Source organism: Terrapene carolina, unplaced genomic scaffold (genome assembly GCF_002925995.2).
Source record: "Terrapene carolina triunguis isolate 2854851 unplaced genomic scaffold, T_m_triunguis-2.0 Scaffold310, whole genome shotgun sequence".
NCBI classification, from domain to species: domain Eukaryota; kingdom Metazoa; phylum Chordata; order Testudines; family Emydidae; genus Terrapene; species Terrapene triunguis.
The window spans coordinates 5,200,420-5,227,558 of NW_020664661.1; the positions used below are offsets into that span (position 1 = coordinate 5,200,420).

Genomic DNA, 27,139 nt, shown 5'->3' on the forward strand with positions numbered 1-27,139 from the left:
ACAACGGAGGACAGGGCCTCACTTTTCCAGCTGTAATTCTGCCAAAGTTCCTTGTCACTTCTAGGATTTTACCAAGTTTTCTGGCAAATACAGCTGAGTTTGCCCAGTTAGATCTGAACTCAGTGTCCAAGTGGAGGTGCTGGTCCACATGTAGGCTTTCACACTCATCCTTGGTGTATTGACACTAAATTCGGCTGTTCTTTAATCATGCTACCTCAGCTGGGAAAGAAGCAGTGTATGGAGAAAAATGTGTCCAAAGATCACCCATAAGGGCGCAAGTGTAGCGAATTAATTACTCAGCCTTGTCGGGCTGGTTAATGCTACGTCCTGTGAACTGTATTAATATCCAGAGGCTGAAGTACTCTGGACAAGTTGCAGACTCTTTCAGTCAGCTCACATGCCTAAATTCTAAGTACTAAGAAACCACAGCTGTCAGCTCCATGCAGATAAAATCAGTGAAGTCAGGAGGAAATGGATGACAGACCGGATGTATGTTCTGTGCGTAACAATATTCAGTATATTAAAATAACTCAATGCTTCCCATTGGCTTATATTTCTAGTAAACAGTTAGCATAGCAGGTGGCCAGACCAAGTTTTTCTCGGGTTTTTGACTGGGGGCTACAGATGCACACTGAAATCACACAGCCCAGCTGGCTGTGAAACTGAGGGGGAGGGCTTGGCTGGGATGGGAGAGACACTGCATGGAGTTGCTCTCTGAGACATTCAGCTACTAGCACTGCCTGGATGTCCATTCTTCAAAAGGAAATGCAGTGGGGTTTGTAGGACCATAGTTCCTTGCCTGACTGCTGTTCTCGTGGGTACTTCAGAAGCAGTCAGGCCTGGTTTTGGGGTAGTTTATTTGAAGGGGAGCAGAAAGGGTCCTTCCCTACCAAGTCAGAGATTAGTGTTTCACCTGTGAGTTGTTGAATACAATAATTACTGACAGTGGAAGCTCAAGTCAGGTATTACCTTACTGATCAAGGGATCAGACCCTCTCAGTTGTGGTCTCTCTTATTTGGATGTTTTCACTTATAATTATACCCATTTTGCAAATATAGATGGTGGCATAGAGAGGGTTGGGTCAATCTTCAGGTGCCTAGATGGTGTAATGAGGCCAACTCTGCCTGTCCCTTTGGGTCTTTGTACTGCCAGGAATAGTAAAGTGGACTGTGCTCTGGTGCATGCATGTTCAGGTATCAGTGACGGGGGAACTCAGTCTCTCAATATAGCCCCCTCAGTGTTGCCCAGTTGCTTGTAGGGGAAGTTAGTAAGGCAAGGGTCAGAGTTTTCTGAATGAAAGAGCAGCTGAATAATTCATATCCAAAGTTCCCCCAGCTGGCTGCTCCATCAGCCGTTAATCGAGTAACTGATTAACATGGCTCATTCTGTTTTCACTTTACCTAATAGCTGTTTCCATAGCCTCCAGTCAGGCGACAGGACTAGGACTATGAGGAAATGCCCTACAAGATCAAACCATTCAGAAGCTTTAACAAATCCAAATATATTGTTAGATGGCTCTCCTTGACCACTGTTTTCATAGAATCATAGGGCTGGAAGGGACCTCACAAGGTCATCTAGGCCAGTCCCCTGCACTCATGGCAGGATTAAGTATTAGCTAGACCATTCCTGACAGGTGTTTGTCTAACCTGCTCTTAAAAATCCCCAATGATGGAGATTCCACAGCCTCCTTTGGCAATTTATATCAGCACTTAACCACCCAGATAGGAAGTTTTTCCTAATGTCCAGTCTAAACCTCCCTTCCTGCAATTTAAGCCCATTGTTTCTTGTCCTATCTGTAGAGGTTAAGGAGAACAATTTTTCTCCCTCTTCCTTGTAACAACCTTTTATGTACTTGAAAACTGTTATTCCCCCCCCCCCACCACCACAGTCATCACTTTTCCAGACTAAACAAACCAATTTTTTTTCAATCTTCCCTAATAGTTCATGTTTTCTAGACCAGGGTTCTCAACCTTTTTCTTTCTGAGGCCTCCCCACAACATGCTATAAAAACTCCACGGCCCACTTGTGCCATAACAACTGTTTTCTGTGTGTAAAAGCCAGGACCAGTGTTAGGGGGTAGCAAGTAGGACAACTGTCTGGGGCCCCATGCCATAGGGGGCCCCATGAAGCTAAGTCAGTTTCAGCCTGGGGTGGCAGGGCTCGGGGCCCCAGGCTTAACCCCATGAGGTGGGGCTTCAGCTTTCTGCCCTGGGCCCCAGCAAATCTAATGCCAACCCTGCTTGATGGACGCCCTGAAACCTCCTTGTGGCCCCCCAGGGGGCCCCGGACCCTGAGAACCATTGTTCTAGACCTTTTGTCATTTTTGTTGCTCTTCTCTGGATTTCTTCAATCTGTCCACATCTTTCCTGAAATGTGGCGCCCAAAACTGGACACAGTACTCCAGATTGAGGCCTAATTAGCGCACAATAGAGAGGAAGAATTACTTCTTGTGTCTTGCTTACAACACTCCTGCTAATACATCCCAGAGTGATGTTTACTTTTTTCCCCAACATTGTTACACTGTTGACTCATATTTAGCTTGTGATCTACTATGACCCCCAGATCCCTTTCTGCAGTACTCCTTCCTAGGCAGTCATTTCCTATTTTGCATGTATGCAACTGATTGTCCTTTCTAAGTTGAGTACTGTGCATTTCTCCTTATTGAATTTCATCCTATTTACTTGAGACCATTTCTCCAGTTTATCTTGATCATTTTGAATTTAAATTCTATCCTCCAAAGCACTTGTAGCCCCTCCCAGCTTTGTAGCTGTGATCATACAATTCTAATAAACTAGAGAGGCCTGAATTGTTGTTTCTTTTATGGACGCTGTGCTGATTGTCCATATTTTATTGTGCTCATCTAGGTCTTTGAAATCCTGTCTAATCTCATCTCATCCAATCTTCCTGGTGCTGAGGCAATCTGTGAGGGCTTATGGTTCTTGGGGATTGCCCTTAGTACCTTCAAGACAGGTGCAGCACCCTCCAGTTCTCACAGCTGCTAACAAAAACATGCAGAGTTCCTTCAGCTCTGCCCGAACCCCCGCAACTACAAAGGTAGTTTTATTCCTGTTTTTGTAACTGTGAAGCTGAGTCCAGAGGGGAGTCCTCTGTGTTTTAAATCTTTTTATTACCCTGTAAAGTTACCTTCCATCCTGATTTTGCAGGTGTGATTCTTTTACTTTTTTCTTTATAATAAAGTTCTTCTTTTAAGAACCTGATTGATTTTAGTGTTCTAAAGATAAAGGGTCTGGTCTGTACTCACATTGCTAAGACAATTAGTTGGTATATTATTCTCAAGCCTCCCCAGGAAAGGTGGTGAAGGAGCTTGGGGGGATATTTTGGGGGGATAGGGATTCCAAGTGACCATCCCCTGAATTTTTGTGTAAATCACTTGTTGGTGTCAGCAATACCGTCCAAGGACAAGGAAAGGAATTTGTGCCTTGGGGAAGTTTTTAACCTAAGCTGGTAGAATATAAGCTTAGGGGTCTCCATGTGGGTCCCCACATCTGTACCCCAGAGTTCAGAGTGGGAGGGGGGAACCCTGACAGAGACTGATTGGGTTGGAGTAGAAAGGGTGGATCCAATAGTCTGATATAACTCTCTGTGGTGAGCAATACAAGTAGGCCCTCAAAAGCAGGCTCATCATTGGCGCTAAGGGGGATCAATTATCCTTTAATTGCTTTGGGAGAGGAGTGTGCACTGTTAGAATCAGCCCAGCTGATGACCAAATTCCTGTAACTGACGTTTATGTATAGTCTCATTTTCATAGAATGGGGCTGTTGAATAAGCATATTCAGTGCCGCTACAGCAGTTCTGTGGAGCTGTATGTCGCTGTGAACAAATGCAAACCAACCCCAGACGTCCCGTTACAGGAATAAATGAGGAAACTTGGTTGATTCCCCTTTCTTCAACTAGATCTTCTTTTTTGAGTTCTTGTTTAAGAATTTCAGCAGGTTCTCTTTTAGAATACTTTGTGTTTGTGTGTTTCTCCATGCATCCATGTATTTTTGGTGCATGAGAATGACCTAACGGGATTCTGTCTGCTTTGTTTAGACTCTGGCTGCGATTCTGTGACTGATACAGAGGCAGAAGACGAGAGAAACCCAGTTTACTCCAGGAAACTTGCAATGAGTCAGCAGCATGGGACATCCAAGAGCACCCTGGGAGACTTGGTGGTGCAGCCTGACCGCATACGCTGTGGGGTACAGTATGTCCATTTCCTCTAGAGTTCTCAACATGGGATTGTACTGTGCACTAGTGGCTAGTGCTCTGCATTGCCATGCTGGAGACCCAAGCTCAGTTCTTTCCCTTCAGCCCCACCCTCAGTGTCTCCATCTCCTGAGATTCCTTCCCGCAGCCCAGGAGCAATACTGTGACACTCAGTGTCCTACGGTTGTCCTGGCTGTACTGTAATGCCTCTGATGAAGACTTAAACAGGGTTGCCACCCAATCTGAAGGTTGTGGAAGAGGCTCAGGCTTTTATGGGCTTATTCAGGTTGGTGGAATGTAATAAGTCATGGTGGACTATATTCAGGTTCTGGGGTTAACGCACCAATTTGTAAGGGTCCCAAGGCACTTCCTGCAAATTATCTGGATCAGTTTCCTGTCTCTTCTGAAAGACAGCATCTCTGTCAGCACAGCTCATCTCCCCCGCCTCTCTCCCCAAACGAAGAGTACTGTACATATGCCCCAGCAAACTCTGACACAAGAGCACCACCTAATGGAGCACCAACTTCACTTCCCTCCGTATCTGGGGATATATGTTCTGGTCTGACCCAGCCTGATACTGCTCAGTTTGAGATCTGATGTCCATACAACTTGAGGTACTGACTGTTACAGGAGACTTGAAAAACCCAACAGCTAAGCAGCACTGCAGTGTTGCAATGTGACCACCAGTTTACATTATTTCCTTTTCATGCATTGTGGAAAAAGCACCAGCTTAGCCTTTTAGTGCAATGAAACAAGGGCAGCAACTCAATATGTTTCCATACTTGTCATGGTGTGGCCAACTCCCAGACTTGTATAGTTTCTCCATATTTGGAGTCTGTTTTAAAGCCCCAGCTCCTGGAGTCATGTGACCATGGAACACTCAGCTTTTATTTAGAGTTTCTAGGCTTCATGGTTGCAGAGAAACTTGAAAACATGAGCCATAAAAGTGCAGATTAGTAGGCAACTGAGAATCCAAAATCTGTTTAAGCTATTCATGATATTTTTGCACCTGACTCTTGATTTTTGGATGCTAGGGGTTGGCAGTATTGTTGTCACCTCATCTAAAATGGCTTTACCATACTGGGCATTTCTGGCTCAGATGCACAGTAGCAAAATATGCTCCCATGTTCAGGGAGGGGTGGAGAGGGTGGTGGGTCTGAAACTTGCTCTTAGGCCTTTGTTTCCAGATCTGCGGGTGCTGAGAGTGACAGAGGTGAAACTCGCAAGTCCAGTGGCTGGGACAAGGGTTTGTTTAACTGCAGCAGCCATGACCCCTACTGGTCACTATGTGTAACTGAATTTGAGCTTCTAATGGATTTCTAAGGGTATGTCTACACCCAGCCGCTACTTCGGCGGCTGGGAATCGAAGTTCTGGGTTCGACTTATCGCGTCTTGTCTGGACGCGATAAGTCGAACCAGGAAGTGCTCGCCGTCGACTGCGGTACTCCAGCTAGACGAGAGGAGTACCGCGGAGTCGACGGGGGAGCCTGCCTGCCGCGTGTGGACCGAGGTAAGTTCGAACTAAGGTACTTCGAACTTCAGCTACGTTATTCACGTAGCTGAAGTTGCGTACCTTAGTTCGATTTAGGGGTTTAGTGTAGACCAAGCCTAAGATTTACCTACCTGTAGCACAAGGCTGTGTGTGGTGGCATCTGAACATGCTGGCTGGAACATAGGAGAACGAATGCTGCTGTTGAACTGGAGTGGTGCCCTGTGTGGCAGAAGCATTCCTTAGTGGGATGGAACGGGGGTGGGAATAAATTCAAAGGAAATAGCTGATTGTGTTTTGTGAAACATCCTTGCCTGTGACTGAGGCCTAAGATCTTTGTGTGCTCTCCTCGGTATGACTGACGTGGAGACAACCTCACCACAAAGCGCAAAGTTAACTGGGAAGCTGGCTGAGCACTGGGCAGCCTCAAGATCTTGTGGTCCTGAGCAACTTGAAAAAAGAAACCTGGGGTACGTTTGGAACTTCCTGGACAGCTGTAAGTGCCACATCCATGGGAACGATGCTGCTACCATCCCTGTGCATTTACTGGGCAATCCATCATCTCAGGGCATTTCCAGGTTACATCATAGCCTCATGTGTTACCAGCACTATACATGCTATAAAGCTTTATCCATTTCTAGTGCCTTCCACATGGTGATAACAGGCCTTCATGAATTAAGCCTCGCAACAACGTGTGCTGTAGGTAACTCACCTCTGCCTTTGTTTCCTCGTGTTTAAAATGAGGATAAGTGCATTGTCTGAGGTGTCACCGGCAATGGCTAGGAATCTCGAACTCATGGCATGATACAATTATAGATGATCTAAGACTGAGGGGGAAATCAGAAGCTGAGGTAGGCTTTCTCTGTCATCTTTGGTACCTAGAAATGTCTGAATCCTCTGCTTTTAATAGGCTCTATCCCACTGGCATGGTTGAGAGATCCTGGTCTACTTGCATAAGAGACTGTGTGCATGAAAAGACCTACAGGATACTGGTAGATTACAATCACTGTAGTAGATGACCTGTTAGTGTAACAAAACACTTAAGTGATTACATTTAAGGCACTGGTGATCTTTAAAGTCTTGGCTATGTGAGAAAAGAGTAACACTATATTTACTTTATAGCATATAAAATGTTAGATGCCCATGCACTGTGTTGGCAGACTAAGATTGGCTGGGAGTCTTATTAGTCCCTAGGATAATATTCTCCAGGGCTGGCAGTAAGATCCCTCACCTGAGAGTCTGGGCCAGGAATTCACTCCCCTTCACAGTTCAGCAGAGACGAAGCTGAGTGAGAGTTACAGCATGATGTAAGAGAGATTTATTTTTGGTTTAACTTCCCCTCTCAGAGTTCATAGTTCTGTGGCACTGAAATACTTTGGATTACAAATAGAGCTTTCGCTGGACAGGTGCTGTACAAATAGATACAAGAAGTAACCAAAAATCTGAGGAAGTCATAATACGCCTTTTTGGTCTGAAAAGTAAATGTACATTTGTTCCAATTTGCTTTCTTTGATCCTCTCCTGAGCATGAGCAATAACATCACGATGGTTGTGCTGTTTGGAGTAATAGCGGGAAAAACTTACTTTCAGGGTAAGAAGCTATGAAGCTGAAACTGCACAAGCAAGTAGCAGAGATCCCAGCTCTGTCCACAAACTCCATCTGCAAAACTCCTCTGTTTGCGCTGGTGTATGTTCGTAACAAGAGATCTTGCTGGTTATACCCGGAGCGGAGGATGCTGCTGACAGGGTTATAATCTGTGCAAGGCTATGATGGAATTGAGAAGCATCACATTCATGAACAGCAAAACTGGGCATTCTGGGTACTGCCTCATCTGTGCAACATGAAGGAATTACGTATAACTTAGATTGCAGAAGCAGCTGGGATTGGGTCCCTATTGTGCCAGGTGCTGCTTCAACACGCAAAATATAGCCCCTTCCCCCGAGAGTTAACCAGTTTCTGATGTCTACACTACAGACCTTACAACTGCACAGACCTTACAGCTGTGCTGCTGCTGTAAGGTCGCCCGTGCAGCCACTCTGTGCCGGCGGGAGAGAGCTCTCCTGCTGACATAGCACTGTCCTCATCCATGCTTTTGTCGGTGAAACTTTTGTCAGTCAGGGGTGTGTGGTTTTTCACACCTCTGACCAACAGAAGTTTTACTGACTAAAGTGCTAATGTAGACAAAGCCTTAGAAGTTGTGGATTATAGATCATGATGTAGACAGGGTCCAATATTTGTTTTAGGGCTTGTCCTTCAGATGCTCTTGAGCCTAAGGGAGCCATTTATGATGCTAATGAAACCAATCTAGTGTGCGCCACAAGCACTGATTTCATATTTTCACCATATAAATGGCACCCCGAGGCATTAAAACCTGTCACCTAAACACAGATGCAAGCACCAGGATGTCTGGCAGTTTTACAGCCTGCCCCAATCCACCGTCTTCAGCTTTATTCAGCCACCCACAGAACCTAGATACAGAGCCCTGTGTGTGATGCTGAAATCTGACATGGAAGAAGTTTCTAAGCAATCACTTGTAGTGGATTACTTTTTCCAAGTGGAGTTTAGAAGCCCTGAAAAGGTGTCCCCACTGCTCTGAGCTGAATTCAGCAGCGGGGAGAGCAGCGCGCGGGTTGCAATGAAGAACGGCTCCAGGATATTGTGAACCTACATGTTGTGATGCCTTTACTCCTAGGTGCAGACAACACTTTATATTATCACGAAATGTAAACTGGATTGTCAAGTGAAAACAGAAGCTGAATTCTTTCCAGAGAATGCCCAATCTGTGCGTGTGCCAGTCAAGATGGAAAATGAATACACTGTCTCCGTACAGGCTCCTGGTAGGTAGAACTTCTCCCGCTGGGAATTAAACTGTTGCAGATGGGAACAATCTAGAGGTTGGAACACAAAAAGCTAGAGGCAGGGAAATCACAAACTTCTACTTCCTCCCAGCTCTGCGTCTTAGTGTGGGATTGGTAGAGTCCCTTGTCCCCTGTGCATTTGTGTCCCCAATCAGTAAGGTCAGGATTGTAACGCTTTCCCTCCTCATTGGGAGTTTTGAAGAACAGTTATCGCTTGTAAAGCACGTGGAAGCTGAATGAACCTATAGAAGTGCAAAATATTATCACCGCCACCAGGGCATCAGAAAAAGATTGATTCCAGAAATGGCATTCTTTGTACGGAATGGCTTCAAAGGACACAGCTGGGTAGTATAGGCACAAAATATAACTACTAGGAAAGTTTGACATTTAAGCAGTTTTTGTTAGCACTCTTTATGTTGGGAATTTAAATATCCCTCAAAAGGGAAAAAAACACAAATGCAACAGTGCTTGCCGGATCCATGGGACACTGGATATCGAAAGTGAAACTTGCTGGGTGAAAAATGAGATCCACTTCAATTTAGGCTTAAACAGTTTCTTTTAGCCTTGATTATGTACCTTTTTAAGACAATGCTATTGTCACCTAGGAATTACATATACACACAAAAACATATAAGGCAAGAAAATAAATGATCAAGTTACCTTCCTTGGGGTGATTCTTAAAATCTCTGGTCTCTGCTATGTTCAACTCTTCTTCCTCTGTGTCTTCTTCACTTTCTTATTGTCAGTCTCTATCTTTTATTCCCTGTTCCTTAACTTTGTGCAGACTCAGTTTATCAAGTTACCTAATCTATGTCCTTATCTAGTCTAAACCACTAACTTTTCATATGTAAATCACAATAACTAACCTCAAATAATACATTTGTGCTTATCCTGCTAAAACTTACTTTTCTGTGTCTGGTTTCCAACACATCTATTCTCTGCTTTCAACCCCACTGACTCCATCCAGTTGTTCTTGTCTTGCAGTAGTTGTTTATTCTTCTTACTGGTATGATTTTGTGGTTTTGGGTTTTTACATATTAGCTTGTCTTGCTGGGAGAGAGAGGGTGTGCACCGGATTTACTCCAAAGCTACCAGCTCCCTCTTCTTCACCTTGCTGTCTGCATAGGCCAATAATTTTACTGATAAGATACGCAAACCACTTTTCTTATCAGCACAATCTGAACTGCTGCATCCCCCGAAACACATACAAAAAGCAAACAGACCTTTCTATTTCCTACCAGTAATATATATAATCATTATGTAATATATATTTGTGGTACATACACCTCTACCTCGATATAACGCTACCCGATACAACACGAATTCGGATATAACGCGGTAAAGCAGTGCTCCGGGGGGGGGCTGCACACTCCGGTGGATCAAAGCAAGTTCAATATAACGTGGTTTCACCTATAATGCGGTAAGATTTTTTGGCTCCCAAGGACAGCGTTATATCGAGGTAGAGGTGTAATTCGTTACACAAGTCTCTAACAAACTGATTAGTGTAGCTTGCTCTTTAATTCATGCAAACCCGTTTATTCGTTCTGGGTTTGTAAAACAACCAAACTGAAAATTACAAACCTAAACTTAGATTTTTGGCCCAAAGTTTAGCAGTGGGGTTTCCGAGGCGTCTTCTAAATTTGTGGTAGCTTCCCTATAGTGTTAGTTAATCCACATTCATTTTGATTTCTTGAGTCAAGTGGTTCTATTGCTTCATTTGAGAAAAGGTCATAATTAGAATTGGGCAAAATTTTTCATCTGAAAGTTTTTTCACCACAAAATGCAAATTCATGTTGACCAAAACATTTTGTGAATTCATGTCAAAGTCATGAATGTTTTCGGTTGAAAAATAAAAATCTTAATTTCCCCCCCCCCAAAAGTCAGGGGGGAGGGATAGCTTAGTGGTTTGAGCATTGGCCTGCTAAAGCCAGGATTGTGAGTTCAGTCCTTCAGGGGGGCCACTTAGGGATCTGGGGCAAAATCAGTACTTGGTCCTGCTAGTGAAGGCAGGGGGCTGGACTCAATGACCTTTCAGGGTCCCTTCCAGCTCCATGAGGTAGATAGGAATTAAAGATGAATCTTTAATTAAAGATTATGTCACGTGATGAGATCTCCAGGAATACATCCAACCAAAATTGGCAACCCTACTGACACATGCCAGATTCACCCACGAATTGAAAAGCTTATGCTGATGGAGTGGAGTGAAACCCCTCCTAATGTCAGTGCTTCTTCTGGGTGCTCACGCTCATTGCCTGTTCTTACTGGGGATTGTTTTCCTTTCCTTTGAAAGACTTAACATCTGGAGCAGCATCTCTGCGGATATATTCAGGTGACTTGATGGTGGGGGAAGCGAACATCAACTATTACACTGACATGGAAGAGATCGGCAACTTGTTGGCCAATGCAGCTAATCCAGTGGAGTTCATGTGCCAGGTAATGACAATGGAAAAAAAGGCAACTTTTGAAATCAGCCCTTTCTGGGGCAGGAGGTGAGCAAAAAAGATTTCCAAAGCGCTCGGAAGGAAAGAGCTTGCTGGAAGGATAGAAATGTAATCTAATTGTCTTATCGCAGTCAATATTAATTAGGCCTAATGTTTCCCATCTGCAGAAAGCAGTGTGTGCTCTCTCCTTTTGAGGAGCTATGGTAACTCCTAGATCTATTGGCAGCCCAAGGAAACTGCAGTAATTTAACCCCCCAGTTTAGAGTTTGCTAACTTGAGAAACTGGGTTTTACAGAAACTGGAATAAGTCTTCAAGAAATAACAAATCATTTAGAAAGCTAAACATAAAAGCCTTGTGCAACATGTGAAACTGATCAGGCTAATTGAGTGTATCGCAAAAAGTAAAGTAACTCCTTCATTTTTCGCTCCTGTTTCAAGAAATGACTTACCGTAATCTTTGCATTCCAGGCTCACTCACTGTGCTTTCCAACCTGCATACTCAGTCACTGAGAATAGTAGCAACTGATCATGTAACTAAATACAGTATCATGAATATGCATCAGGAAGCAGTTAAATTTGCACGTACAACCTTAACTTTAGCCCTTCTGGTCTTTGAGTGTTTAGCATTCTCTTCTCTTGACTTAGTTTTTTTGTTTTTAACCTACTTTATACATCCAAACTGAATAGAATGTCTGGCCTGAAAATGCCCGCAAGATAAATTACCTTTCACTTGTGTTCAGGCCTTTAAAATAGTACCATATAACATAGAAGCTCTGGACAAACTGTTGACCGAGTCATTGAAGAACAACATTCCTGCAAGTGGCTTGCACCTGTTTGGAATCAACCAGCTGGAGGAAGAAGATATGACAACAAGTAAGTGTTTAAAAAACGTCCTTGTTACAACTCTCTGCCTGTAATCAATGGCTGTAAAATGAGTCACCTGCAGCACCATGTAAAATGGAACTACAGGGTTTTAACACATAAAGAATGGAGGAAAGAACCATTACCTTGGCAGGCCTGGGGCAGGATGGACAATAATCTATGGCCAAGATTTTCAAAAGTGCCTAGTGATGTTGGGCACTCAACATGAGCCATCTTTAAAAGAAAATTGAGCCCCTGCTCTCTGAAAATGAGCTCCCTTTCAAGGTGCTAAACTGGGTGCTGTTGTATTAATTCAGATGGAATAAAGGGGCCCAAAGAGACAAAGGCATTAACATAACCCAGTCACTGTCCAACATTAAACAAGGTTTGGGGTTTGGTATCTAGAGACCACAGCAATGCAAAAAAACAACAACCCCGCATTAAACTCTTTATTGAAAGATACAGAAAAGAATGAAAAACAGTTAATAGCATTTGAAACGTAGGGTATTAAACACGGCTTTCATTTTAACAACATCCCTTGTTCCCTTTCCTTTAGCTGGAGAGAGTTTTTAGAAGCCCCCCCCCCCCCCCCGCAGTCTTTTAGTTGGTATTTGGTAATAACTGTTCTTTTGAGGGGGAAAGAAAAGAAATGAGTTAAGCTGGACTGGAGCTGTCATTGTTACTGGACTTGTTAAAGTCTGATCCCATTTCTTAGAAGACAAGTCGAGATAAACACAGACACCAGGGGAGAGGAAAGAGCAGCAAAGAGAGCAAATGCAGCTTCTCTCTGATGTTGACTCTCACTTGCAGCTCCGCTCTTGGAAAAACACAGGCAAAGCACACGGTCTGATCAGCCACAGCGAGACTGGCAAACTTGTTCCAGCACTGGGCTGTCTAGGGCATAGCCTTTAGCTGCCTTTCTGGTGACAGGCTTACAGCAGTGTTGGAAAATATACAGTCTTGTTCTTAGACAAAAGGAAAAAGGAGATAGGAAAGAGAAGAGGTAAGGCAAGGAAGGAAAAGACCACACCAAGGGGGTGGGGGGCGAGACACAGTCTTGCATCCCTGGTGGTGGTTGGCATTCAGATGGAGCTGGTAGGGGGTGATGGCATCTGGGTCCCTCTCTCTGGCCCAGTCTGGTCATGCATCCCTCAAGCTTAGGACAAAACAGATCCCAGTATGTTGGAGGTGGCAGCCATGATGGTGAAACTTGCTCCAGTAGCCAATTTTTCTCCCCAAAGTCTCTTAATGACCCCAAAAGGGAGTGTCGGGTGCAATAGCCCATCCCCTCATTATTTTCCCTCAGTTAGGCCTAATATCCAACATATCCATTTTGGTTTATTCATTTTTGGTCCTCAGTCTCTCTTGTTTACCAGGCATGTTCTTAACACAGTCCTTGAACTGTATCAAGAGGCCTTTATGTTTGGACTAATTCATTCTTCTGTCTCCTTTTTGTACCTTTTCCCATCAACATTAGTTATTCTAGGTGATTGTGACAGCTTATGCACTTTCACTTCCTTGTTCCCCTTGAGCTCACAATTAGAGTAAATTGGGAGGCCCAGGGCCCGAAATCACTTGTCACTCCTGAAAGTCTTGGCCAACTGTTTTTGTAAAAGTAATGAGTACAGTGAAGACCACCTTGACCATGTGCCTTAGGACCTGCCTGGGCAGCACTTACAGCCTCAGCAATGAGACACAGCAATGTCTCTGAAAACAGGCCCAGTTTGATAGTGGGTGATTTGATTTTAAATGCCTGGGTCAGAGCAGCCTTTCCAGGTATGGTACCTTGTTGTTGTGGTCAGAGTGCTGCCAAATTCCCCGGGATTAGCACATGGCTTTTGGGGATCTTGGCCAGTACCCCAGGACCCCTTTTTTGGCAGTATTTTCCCCTATCCTCTTCTGTATTGCCTGCCTCTGTGTTTAATCTCCTGATCCTCACTTTGCTGACACACAGCCGGGGTTGGCTGAACAGTGCTGCTCCTTGAATATCCAGAAAGAGCCCCTGTAAACCAGGCAGCTCCCTTTTCCCCCATGCCAGATGGAGCCTTCCTCAGCCTCTGTCCTGGGCAGTGCCTGACATGGGCTGTGCACATCTGCTTCACCAGTATTCATGAGCAAAGCATGCTCCTTGGCATGGAACCAGCAAATGCACGGGCACTCTGGGAGGCGCGTTTACGAACTTTGCTCAGGCTGAAATTAGCCACGTGCTTCTTCGCCATGATGTCATGTGTCTGCCACTGTTTAGTGAGAATGTGCCTTGTTCGTTGCTAACTCTGCCATCTAGTTTCTTGAGGGTTCACTACCCCGCCCCCAACACCTGATGTGCTCCCCTACCTCATGTTGCTGATGCATTCACCAGAGAACAGCTTTTCCCATTTTCACTCTCTTCTCCCTGCCCTTCCAGCTGATCCAGAGATGGGGCCAAATGCAGTGCCAGCGGTGCCCCACTGTGCCAGGCAGGTGTGCCCTCCTGCAGCATTTTTCATGAGAAGATCTAAGTGTCTTTGAAGCTGAGATTTTCATGGCTAAGTTGCAGCTTTGAAATGCCTTAAGGGATTTGGATGCTAAACTCCCAGGAAAACCAATGGGAACTGGGCATCCGAATGTCCTAGATAGCTCTGGCTGGCTCAGCCCTGCAAGCCGAGCTCCGCTCCATTCTGACATGGTGGAGCTCTTCCAGGGCTATTTAATGTGCTGCTTTTGTGTGCCTCCCCCTTTACTAGCCGCTGCATTCATCACCCACTGGGTGTGTTGATGCCAGAGAGGAGCTTGATTTCTAAAAGCCTTTGTTCTCTCAGATCAGAGGGACGAAGAGCTGCCGACGCTACTTCACTTTGCTGCAAAATATGGTCTGAAGAACCTCACAGCCCTGCTGCTTACTTGCCCAGGAGCCCTGCAAGCCTACAGCGTAGCCAACAAGTATGGGCACTACCCAAACAACATTGCCGAAAACCATGGCTTTAAGGACCTGCGGCAGTTCATTGACGAATACGTGGTAAGAGGGAGCAAGGTGCTGCCGGAGGGGGCTGTAGGGCATGCACTTTGCACAGTGAAAGCTGCCCCAGATTGCTCTCCGTCAGGTTGGTAACCTGTCACTGAGGACGGTGCTGCGCACTGGGATGGCAAGCAGTGGAGGAGGGTGGAGAGGAAATTGGCATACCATGACTCCTCTCTGCTGTAAGGTGGGGCTGGCAGCTGGGTGCAGCATGGGAGACTGGGGAAGATGGGTAGAGGGCTCTCAGAGAGGAGCAGAAGAGATAGAAACAGAGTATGCACTTCTGGTCCCCTTCACTCTCAACCCTCGGGACCAGCATGCTGCTACCGATGCATCCATGGCATCCGACCCCTGGTGTAAAGCCCCTGAGATAAACCCTAATGCTGCCAAAGCTGCAGCCCTTCCATCCTTTTCTGTCCAGCGAAGTGCCGCAGCACTGACTCAGAGTGTGCTGGGATGCTGGGGCCCCAGAACTCTCTCTGATTGCCGGCACTTCAAAGTCTTTGCACATTGTCACTTCAAAGCAGCAGGAAAAGGAGCTGAGGGGAAGTGCTCTGAAAGTGACAAGCACTTTGCAAGTACAAGGGTGACGCCTTGGGTTTAGATCTCTGTGCAGAAGGCCTTGCACTTGTTAGCTTGGGGGTTACATGTTCAAAAGTGGAGGGACTTAATGAGACGATGGAGGGGGATGTTCGCCCTGCCCGGTAGGGGGGAAGCCCTGTTTTGAAGACTTGGGTGCTACTTAGGTCTTGTGATGGTTTTCTGTGCAAAGGCAAGTGATAGACTAAAATGGACTGTGCAGGCTCCTGATGGGAAGCTACTAGCCAGGTTGTGTGGCCTTGCCCCAAAGTCAGTGGGGTTACAAGGCTGTGAATCTCCTCTCTTTCATTAAAACCTGTGTACTTCCGGGAGAAGTGCAGGAGGCTGAGAAAATCCAGCTGCCTCCAGCCCTATTCTTTGGTCAATACACCATGAGCGTCACAGGCCTGGCCTGGCCCGTGCTAGCTGTTTCTCCCACGCCTGTTGTGGTGAGAGAGCTAGTCAGGCTTGAAATAGCAGCCCCAATGCGCTATCCGCCATGTCGCGTTTACTGTAAGCACAAGTCAGTGGTCTGCATTAGTGCAGCCACTGGTGGGGGCGAGAGCCGGAGATGCTAATAACTAAAAAGGCACTGTAGCAATAGCCAGAGGAGGCGAGGTGAGAAGGCTCCTTCCAGCTGTATGGCAGAGAGCTAGTGGCTGGGCCTGGAGCATAGTCGGTGCTGGGTTTGGGGGAGAGCAGCTGGGGAAGTGTTCTGCCTCACCAGCACAGGCCTTGTAAAGTTAGTGCTGCTCTCTAGTGCAGCAGCTGCACAAAGAATTCCATTGCCCTGAGAAACGAAAGTTGCTGGTATTACACGAGCGATGATCAGCTGTGAGGTTTCCTGTTGGTCTCTCGGAGGAGGCGGGCTGTGCACTCCCAGAACACATAGCTTCATGTTGTAGTACAACTGTCATAAAAAGAGGAAACTAAATCCAGAGTGAAGCAGGGGCTGGCCCTTTCTCTCAATGCTTGGGGTGTGAGGAACTGTTTCTTCAACCCACATCTCCAGCTAAAGGCTCCAACGGCAGCTTCTGTTGAGCCATCTCCACCTTAGAATGAGTTTGGCATGTGTCCTGGCACTTCCAAGTGTGTGAGGCATGAGGCGGAGTTAGCAGAGGAACAGCAACTGTTTAAAAGTTGTACTCGCTGGCTAGGGGTGTTCTCCTGTACCTGGAATAGCCGGCAAAGGCAAACACAGCATCTCCCCATATCACTAATACATTGCAGGGCTAGGCAGGGGAATCTGTAATCTCCACTCCATACAGTAGTGGCGGCAGCTGCTGGTTTTGGGGTCAAGCCAGGTCTCCTACTTTCCCATGTTGCCTCCTCTCTCAATGGCTGTTCTGCATCTGGGGGGATTGGGTTCTCTCTCCTGTCCCCCTCCTTATGCTGGATTCCTGCACCCAAACTTGCTCCTCCACTGAGCTACCCTCTTCAGCTCCACAGAGGAGCCAGCTCAACAGCAGGTGGCCAGGGAGGATCTCATGTTGGTGCTAGTGTAACACCGACAGACCCCGGTCGTCAGCAGGCGGGATCGAACCTGGGACCTATGGAGCCTAGTGCATGAGCCTCTACCACATGAGCTAAAAGCCAACGGGCTGTTAGCTAAGACTGTCGAGCAGACTCATTTAACTTTCTCTCTCTAAGTGGTCTCGGTGCCACTAGGTGGGAAAGAAGACCACACCCAGGAGGTGTGTGGGTTACACTAGTGCTGCTAGAGACAGCTTGGGTGGCCTCTCAGAGACCTGGCTATCCACTGTAGCATAGACCCGGGTCTGTGCAGCTATGATGGGGACTAAGGTATGTTCAGCCTTCGATGGGTTTACACTGGAAGGCTCTTTCCATAACAAGTGGGTGGCAGACTTATCCTGATATTGGCACTGATTTCCCAGAAGGGGAGACCTGCAGATGCAGTTGTGGGCTCAGAGGATGGATGTGCTGCTGAAATATACCAGACGGATGTCCCTGGAGACTTAAGTCCTCTGCTTGCTTATAGCATGGGCAGCAATTAAATCTGCTAACTCTGGACCCTGGATGGATGCAACTTTTAAAAACATTTTTCACATGCACTCAGTAAATCTGAACATGCTAATGCACTGCACTTCACACAGCAAGAGCAGCTTTATTTCCCAGATTCTCTCTTTACTGAGTCTTTTGCTTACACTCCCTCCTCCAGGAAACTGCTGATATGCTGAAGAGTCACATTAAGGAGGAGCTGATGCAGGGCGAGGAAGATGACTCTGTTTATGAGTCCATGGCTCACCTCTCCACCGACCTGCTGATGAAATGCTCCCTGAATCCTGGCTGTGATGATGAGCTCTATGAATCCATGGCCAACTTTGCCCCTGATGCCACAGACGATCTGTGTATGTATAGACTTTAAGTTGTGTGGATTGTTGCAGGCTTTGTCAAACTAAATCTCTTATTATGTTAAGCCGAGTGTTTACACATAGCAGTTCCCTGACTGCATTTATAATGTGTTTTGATTGTAACATTTCTGCTCGGTCCACACCAGCAACACTAAAAGATGGTTGGGCTACTGTCGGCTTTGAGATAACAGGCATAAAAAGAAGTAATGCTTTCATCATTAGACTGCAGATCTTGCTCTGCATGAAAGGACTATGTTAAAAAAGGCACCTCCTGTACAGTAGGACTGATCTCTAAAAGGAAGGACAAGGAACTTCAATCTGATGTAGAAGCTGAGAAGCCAATGTAGTGACTTGAGAGGAGGCGGGACAAGTTAAAAAGTGTGGGTTGCTACTGTTTAACTGCTTGTGAGAAAATCAGCTGTCGGGGGAGGGGAGGGGAGGGTATTGGCACTTAAAAAATTCACTGCTTCAGGGAAAACTTCTCCTACTGAAACACTTCTGCGTATAGACAATATATCTTGGATTGCTCTCTCCTCCCCATATGAATATGAAGGACACTATAAAACAAGATCTGTGTTGCTTAGGGGTTCAGTTGCCACTGCTGTTTATCCTTCACCTGAATTCATAATCCCGTCTTTGTGACGTCTCATTTGGTTGCTGTGGAGATGGTTATGTTGCTACAAAACCAGGTTGTTAGGATTTCAGGTGAAGAATAAGCAGCAGGAGCAATTGAATGCCTCAGCCACAAAGATCCTATTGTCCCTAGTACTTGAGTGAGAGCTGGGGAGCTGTGGCTAATGTGTGCTGTTTCAGAAGTAGTCTGTGTAGAATTGGTTTCTAGATGTTCGTTTGGATAGTTCTATGGAGAGTGGGTAGATCTCTGTTTAAGGTATTTAAAGTGGGCAGGCCAAAAAAATTGGAGGAAAAACTAGTTGAGTTTAGTGGGTTGAAATGCTGAGACTCTCCAGAAACGCAGTAGGACTTACTCATTCTTTTGATGTAGGGTTTCCTATAACTTACTCTCTGAGACTTTTGAATTGGAATGTAGAATGCAGCTATGCTCTCAAAATGGCCTCATGAGATTCCATACTGTGTTCTCCGACTTCAGATCAAATGTGCTCAGCTGATGAGTAAAAGTAGGCTGATTGCCAGTCCTGCAAACTTGGGGTCTGAGTCGGGCTGCACTTCCTGAACCTTACCAGTAGCAAAGATTCTGTAGGCCCCAATGTACTCTCGCGACATGTGCACAAGGCCAGTGACTTTGGTGGCTTTGCAGAGGTCTAAAAGACTAGAATGAAGTGATTCTCTTGGTGCACAAAAAGGAACTGAATCCAGTTTACACTGCTGTATTGGCTCTGCAGGGCTGGCGGAAGTAAAGAACAAAAAGTTCTGTCACAAATGGGCATCTTGGCTCTGAATACGCACAAGGAGCAGATCTGAACAAGAGAGTGACATCTTAAAAACTCTGCAGAACAGAGCTGTTCTTTAAATCTGAGGTTTGGTCTGTCTGCATGGACAAAAAGCCTCTAGCGCTTTCTGTAACAGTGTGTTTGCTCTTGTGTCCAGAGCGGTGCTGTGTTTTCTGTACTCCGCATGGCTATCCCTTTCTACCCCAGGGGCTGGTAGTGGTATAAAGAATAAATCTTTGAAGGCCTTACGGAGTCTTTACCTGGGAAAATTCTTAGGCCTAGATAGTTTTCGCCCCTATGTAACTGTATTGGTGTAGAGACAGATACAGCTCAACTGGTGGTGTAACTTAGTGTTGATGCAGTTATTTCAGCATACAGGTGTTTGACTGGTGTCTGAAATAAGCTATACTGATATCAAGACAAGCCCTTACTGAAAGTGGTGGGAGTATTGCCTGAGTTAGGACTGACTTAATGATTATAGACTTCAAGATTTGGCACCTAGTTAAAGTTCTGTGGAAATGAAAAACTACATAGAAAAGTGAAACATGATGTTTGTTGACACATTTCCTCCAGGTTGGAACTGATTTCTAGTATTTCCAATGGCTTCTCTGAACAAGGGACATACTAAGCCACAACCATATCAGCAACATGCCCACCTGGCAGGATTGGACCACAGTTCTTGCCACACACTTCGAGAACTGACCCGAGAAAGCTTGAAAGCACCAAGTGGTTACCTAGTTTAATGAGAAGCTATTTGAAATGTAATCAGTTTCAAAGCATTAAAAATAGCTTCAGGTTACACACTGGTACTGAGTCCCCCAGCCAGTCTCTAGTCTTGATCCCTTTAGTCTTTTCAATGCTTTTTTCTCTCTCTGTTGGCCTAGGGAAATGGATTCTGTGCAAGGAACACAGAGAATTTTTACTTTGTGGGTCTGACAATTTCTCTAACCGTTCAGTTCCAGAAAGAGGTGTTACTTGTGCTAGGATTAGGACAGATTCAGACACCAGTGTGATGTCTAAGCTGATAGTGTCCCATGAAGTTCAGTTTTAAGATGGGCCACACAACCATAGAGCTGGGAAAGAACTGTTCCTATACAGAACTCTGTGTCCCCGGCCCTCTCCAGTGCAGGGTTATTCCCTACAGCCACTTCCCCAGTGTCGTTCTAAATGCTCATAATCTACTTCCCTTCACAAACTAGCACACAGCCAAATAGCTCTTGCTGTTAAGAATATTTTTGATATTGAGCCTAAATTGTCCTTTGGTTAATTTCATCCCATTCATTGTAAGAATTCCCCCTTCAGTACAATTGTCCCTCTGATTACACCTTACATTTGACCTTACAAGTATTTGAAACTTTCAGGTATAAGGAAATTGCAGCAGGTTTCTGTGGGTTGCAGGTAGATGCAGCCAAGAGGTATGAAGGGGGAGTTATCCTTTTCACCTCACTTCTGCATTGTGAACAAAGGGACCATTTTGTCTTAACCACTGTGAACTCTTTTCCTTCACCAACCTCTCCTGCTCAGTTCCAAACCCTGGATCTAGGAAATGTGGCCTTTTGAATGAGTCTGTGTGCTAGAGCTGTTCTCCCGACTTCCACCTCCTAACTCTTGGGGGTTGACTAATCTTTAACCAGTGGGTTCTTTTTGATCTAAGTGCAGGGCAAACTTTGTGCCTGGAATCGAAGGTGCTTCTCCTAAGAAGATGCCAGAGGGTAGGGTCTGATGCACCTGATTAGCGAGGGCGTGTAGTGAAGCCTGCTGGAGGGAGCAATGGAACAGTTTCCTTAAAGCGTGGAGCAGAACACATCCTGTCATGCAGAAGTACCAGACAACGTCAAGGAACTGGCCAAAGTCCCCATGTCTGTAGATTGCCACTGTTCGGGTCTGTTTCTTACACCGCAGAAGGCTCCATGTATTAAGGCCTTAGCACATGCAGCTCAGTGACGACCGACTGGAGCGTGAAGGTGGAGATTTGTTACGTTTTATTCCAGTCTCTGAACCAATAAGGAGAGCAATGATATACTTGTAGGAGGAAGCTATAGGGAACTTCTGCCCTCCTCCAAGGCTATGTGTTTCTTGACTCTGTTCACTCTGTTCCCAGCCAGGGGAAGGCATTTACTTCCTCGGCTAGATAGTTCTGTGACCCACATTTTGACTTGCTAATTATGACACTTATTTTTGTTTGCAGCCAAGGGTGCTGGAACTAGGAGTGCTGGGGGTGTGGGAGCACCCCCTGGCTTGAAGTGGTTTCCATCATAAACAGAGTTAACGGTTTGGTTCAATGGCTTTCAGCACCCCCACTGTACAAATTGTTTTAACACTACTGTCTGCAGCCATAAAGCCCCCTTTTCCCCCTCTAGCAATTACTCAAATAACACTCTGCCCCTCTCTAGGGCCTGGCATCCACTGACTTCAGTGCATTTAACAAACTGCAATCTTCCGGCCAGGAGCAGCCAAAGCACCCTAAAAGTGGGGGGACCACAGGCACCCGAACTGTGGCCCCACCTCCATGTCACCCATCCCTCCCGAGGTCCCACCCCGCCCCACTCCTTCCCCCAAGACCCTGCCCCTGCACCGCCTCTTCCCCCGAGGCACCACTCACTCCTTCCCGCACCATCCTCCTGTGGCTTGCCCTTACGTCCGGTAAAAAGTGGAGGGAGCATGGCCCCCTGGTCCTCCTTGTTCTGGTACCCCTGCTTCCGGCCACCTGAGGAGCATTAACTCTATTTTAGATGGGTAAATAACCATGTCACTTTCCCTCTGTTGCTGTGTGCATGTGACCTTGGACAAAGATCTGGGGCACCAGATTGTTTGCCTGATTCCCAGCCCTGTTACCTTAACCATAGAGCATCCAGGTTCAGGAACTAATGCAGCCAGAGCTTCATGCTTTAGAGAGTTAAATAGTTAATCTTGCAAGCCCCCTCTGGAAGGGACACTGCTGGAACAGCAGCTTTTAAATGATTGTGCCATGAAGTGCAGAACGCGGTTTCAGAACCCCTGAATCTTTTCTAAGAGTGGATTTTGTTAGCTGCTCACATTGTCTTTTCCCAACGTAGTGAGCTGTGTTATTTCCATCCCCCTCCCCCTGCATAGACAAGGTTTTTCTAACCTGTGTCTACAGATTGTAGGTAGTGCACAGAACTGCACCCTTCTTGTCTTCCTCAGGTGAACAAAGGGAATTTTTTTTTTATTAGGGTTGTAAGGGACCTCAGGAGGTCATCTAATCCAACCCCCTGCTCAAAGCAGGACCAATCCCCAGATAGATTTTTACCCCAGTTCCCTAAATGGCCCCCTCAAGGATTGAACTCACTTCTGTGGGTTTAGCAGGCCAGTGCTCAAACCACTGAGCTATCCCTCCTCCAAAATGTACAAAATGCACAAAATGTAACTGCTTTAAAATTCTGGGGTGGGATTATGACAAAACACGGAAGTCTTTGTGTTAAGTAATAGAGAACTGACCTCTGAACACAGCTGGCTTTGTGTGTGCTCGGTAATAGCTGACCACAAGTGTGTCTGAAGACTTAATGGAGAAGGGGGCAGGGGTTTCTTTACGTGCTAACATAAAAGGCAAGTGCAGCCATGCACTGAGGCAGCCCATGTGTATAGTTGGTGTCTCTAAGACCAAGGGGCAGTGACTGAACGTCCAGAAGGTCCAAGGCTCTACTGGCTGAGTGAGAAGCTGTTAACCCACATGAAATCTCGAGTCGCTGCACAGAATGGGAAGGGAAATCAGAAGGCTGTCTTTTATCTTAAATCCTACGTAGCATGACACCTGAGATTCCAGCATGGCCTCTCCTTTCCCTGTTGGCTTCACACCACAAGATCCTTCACCCTAGGTCCCCTGATTAGCTCAAGCAAACCTAGGGTCACTTGCAAACTATTGCTGGGCACCTGGCTGTGAGCCCCAGACTTTGTGGGTGACTCTTCTCCCCCTAATCCCTGCCCCAGAGTCTCATTTCTGATGAGGTAAGGGGAATAGATAATCCATCTAGGGGATGTCCAAGGCTTCAGCTCGATCTGGTGACATGGGTAGAACATTAATAGGTGTAATCTTTATACAAGGCAGATCTGTGTGCCAGGAGACAATGATGTGGTAATTGCCTGTCAGGCAAGCCCAAGGGCCTGCCTACATCCGGGAAGCTAATCTCTCTTCCCCCAGTCAGTGTCTGCAGTTCCCTGTGATCTCGCCACTAACCCCTTCGTCTACTTCACTGAGTAAATCAGCTTGGCCTTCTACTGGGAAAGGAAAAAAAGAACAGCCCATAAACGGAACACATACCCTACAGGCAGTTGGTGGGATTAGTGAGTTGTTAACTAATCCTGGCTAATGCCCCATAAAGCAGATCTGGTTTCTACCATGGGTCACTCACTAACCAAGTGTAACAGTGATCCCTTGGTATAAGATTTTCTCTGTCTGAAATAGATTGACAACTTATTAGCTAGATAGATCGATTTTACCCAGAAAAGCAGTAGCCTTCTTATACAGTAGTTATCTCTGGTAGTTGACGCTACATGGTGAAAAGATTTGGCTACGCAATAGAAAACTCCCCAACTTCCTGTTACTGTGCTGGTCTAATGATTCTGCAGAGCACTGAAAAAAAAGGGGAACATGAGACTGTCTCTTTGTTTTCTATGCAGAGAAGGAAAGGAATTTTGCACTCCCAACGCTGTCTACTCCACTCCGAAATCCATACATCAATGGCTTGGTTCATGCCTGATTGTATAAGTTGTAAATACCAGTCTGTTAAAATTATTGATTACTTGGATAAAAATGACAAGTTTCTGTACAAAGACATGTGCTCTAATGCTGAAACATTGGACGTGTATAGCCAACTCCAGCTGAGCAGCCCAAAGTGTCTTCCAAACAGTAGCTAATCCTCAACGCCCTGTCGGCACCTTCACTGAACTCTCCACTACTCAATCTGTTGTTCGCCTCTGCCTGTACAGCAATGGCCTTCCTTAGCTGCACACTTGAGGAACTTGGCAGAAACCCTGTGCAAAACGTACTGAGCAGAGAGCGACTTTCAGAGGCTTATAACTTGGCCACAGTAAAACCAACCTTGAGCAAAACATGCATTTCCACAGATGGGGCCTGTAATAGTTAAAGCACTTGCTTAACATTCTTAAAGTTCATCCCTGATCAGCAAAGCCCGGAAGAATGTGCTCACATGCTTCCCTAAATAGGAGTCTGTGGCAGGGTGCTCCACTCCCTGCTAGGATGGCGCCTCCTCCTGGTCACTCAGGGATATAGCATGCAAGGTCAACACCCTTCCCATGGTTGCACGCCGTCTCTCCACCTCTTTCTCTGGGTCAGAAGCCCCACTCTTGCTCCATGAGCTGCTGCTGCTGCCTCTTTGTGACTTGGCTCTCCAGCCAGGTCACTCTACATGTTTTCCCCTTCCTTCAGCAATCCTGGGCAGTCTTCCCATTCACTGCCGCAGAGTGCAACTTCCTCAGTGGCTGGCAGGAGAACCCGGATCCACCCTTTACTCCAGGTTCTGGCTCAGGGACCCTCTAGTCAGCAGTCAAGGTCTGTTCCCTTTTAGACCTTACTGGCTTTTCCTGAGGCCTTTCCTTACCCCCTGGCACTGCCCCCATCCCCTGCAGGTTTGCTAGCAGCTAGAGGCTCCAACCACACTGGGGGTCCATTGTACTAACTGCTGTATAGATTTGTAGTAAAGACAGTCTCTATCTATCCTAAACAGCTTACAGTCTTAATTTCCTCTCCAGCCATTTCAGCTGCAGAGCATCACACAAAACTTGTTCGGTGGGAATAGCATATCTGCCTTCATGTTAAACAGCTGAACCTTTCTATACACTAGTCTCCTCCAGGCAGGAACAACACCTGGAAATTTCAGTCTGAAAGGTGAAAGTGTTGGGAAGTTATGGGCAAATAAAGACAGGGTTAGAATTTAGACGTAATTGTAGTGTCACTGCTCTACTGTTCCAGTGCGGGGTATTAGGCTTCATCCGTACTTAAAATGGAGGTTGTCATAGCTACGGTGCTTAGAGGTGTGAAAAATCCACACCCCGGAGTGCCATAGCTATGCTGACCTAACTTCCGTTGTGCTAGCTACTGTCGCTCGGGGAGGTGGTGTTCCTACAGTGATGGAAAAACCCCTCCCATTGCCACAGTCTGCATCTACACAATGTAGCTATGGTGCTAGAGTCCCCGTAGTGTAGACATGGTTTTAGACTGGATACAATGCGGTACATTCTCCTTTCAGACTAGGCATGGAACTCTCACTAGTCTTACTGGGACTTAGCCCCACAATCATCTCTTGAGGCAAATACTTGTGCTTGGAATTGTCCAAATTGTCCATCCTAAAGTCGAGTGACTGGTCAGTGGGCCTGGGTGTTTCAGAAATCTCAGGTCCGCTAATCATATTGGGTTTGTGAACAGCTAATGGAAAACACGGTGTGGTTGAAGACATAGTTAACGGATTACTCTTCCCAATTGTTCTTCCAGATGTAGAGATGCTTCAGTCAAAACCCGAAGCCCCAGTCGCTAGAGACCAGCTTTCTCTGAATATAAAAGACTCTATGATCCGCAAATTTTTAGAAGGTGAGAGCTGGGGGGCGGGGATGGAGAGTGGAAGTGGTGGGGGTGTGTGGGGGCTATGGTTAATTAAAATAAATTCTGTTTGAGATTTTGTCCTGCTCTGTAAGGATTGAAGCAAATCCTCAGTGCTCAAGGTGAATGGCTCCGCTGCACTGGGTATTTTCCCCATCTGCTGCAAAGTGTTCAGTACAGCAGGGAAGGTGGTTCACGTATCTGCAGGGTCACAGGGGGGAGGGATAGCTCAGTGGTTTGAGCATTGGCCTGCTAAACCCAGGGTTGTGAGTTCAATCCTTGAGGGGGCCATTTAGGGATTTGGGGGGAACCTGTCAGGGACAGTACTTGGTCCTGCTAGTGAAGGCAGGGGACTGGACTTGATGACCTTCAAGGTCCCTTCTAGTTCTATGAGATAGGTATATCTCTCTCTCTATATATATAACCAACTTGATTTGTGTTTTAACTCAGAGTAAGATCCGGTGTTGGTTCTATCCCCTCCCCCCTTATTAAGTGACGTGAATATTCAGACAGGGAGGTTCTCCTGTATACACTCGCCTTTCTGTGGCCTTCTGCTCTCCATGTTAAGAGGACATCAGCCCCCCTAAAGGTGCCCGAGTGCAGATCTGCCTGGGGGAGGAGTTTGAGTTCTGACTAAGAGATGGCTAGTTGTTATCCTCAACTACCTGGTTGTGTAGATAGGGATGTGGCCTCTGCATTGACTTCAGTGGGAAAGGATGGTGTCCAGAACCTCTCAGACCAGACCTCTGCTAGGTGCTTAATTGAGGTACCTGTCTTGAAAGCTTTTGGCCCATATGGTTTCTGCACGTACAATGCTCCAGAAGGGGTTCTACTCTGTGGAAATGGCATAATGGGGCTCCAGGTTTCATATCAAACATGCTCAGGTTTTCCTAACTAGCATCCCTGCGAACTCTGCCTGGGCCCTGAGAGCCAGTCTGGATTATATCCCTCTCTCACATCACCAGCAACTAAGGGTTTGTCTACGCTGACAATTAGTTTGTGGCAAGCAGGAGTGTGAATGCAGGGCCGGCTCCAGGCACCAGCCGAGCAAGCTGGTGCTTGGGGCGGCAGCTTGTAGGAGGCGGCATTCTGCCCAATCCTAGGGCGGCACGGCTGCTTTTTTGTTGTTGTTGTTGTTCCGCTCCGGCTGCCCTGTAGGGGGCAGCAGCGTGGAGGACGGGAGTGCCCTGCAGCAAGCCCGGCAGGGCAGCCCGCGTCCTTCCCTCCCCGCCGACTGGAGCGGCGCGGAGCCTTCCCGGCTGAAGCCCTGGCCGCCCCCCTTCTCTCTCTCCCCCCGCTCCCTCTCCCTCCCCCCACTAGCCGGGGCACATCTGCAGGGCAGGGAGTCCCCC

The 27,139-nt window shown here is 46.5% G+C and overlaps 1 protein-coding gene across 1 annotated transcript in view; it reads left to right on the plus strand.

Moving 5' to 3' along the window:
- Positions 1-27,139, plus strand: part of PIK3AP1 (phosphoinositide-3-kinase adaptor protein 1) — a 73,679-nt gene that overhangs the window by 31,656 nt on the left and 14,884 nt on the right. Inside the window, exons 3-9 of the mRNA XM_024218759.3 lie at positions 4,054-4,202; positions 8,391-8,535; positions 10,847-10,989; positions 11,738-11,870; positions 14,657-14,853; positions 17,612-17,801; positions 25,683-25,778. Of these exons, the coding sequence (XP_024074527.2) occupies positions 4,054-4,202; positions 8,391-8,535; positions 10,847-10,989; positions 11,738-11,870; positions 14,657-14,853; positions 17,612-17,801; positions 25,683-25,778 (1,053 nt within the window). The remainder of the gene's footprint in view (positions 1-4,053; positions 4,203-8,390; positions 8,536-10,846; positions 10,990-11,737; positions 11,871-14,656; positions 14,854-17,611; positions 17,802-25,682; positions 25,779-27,139) is intronic.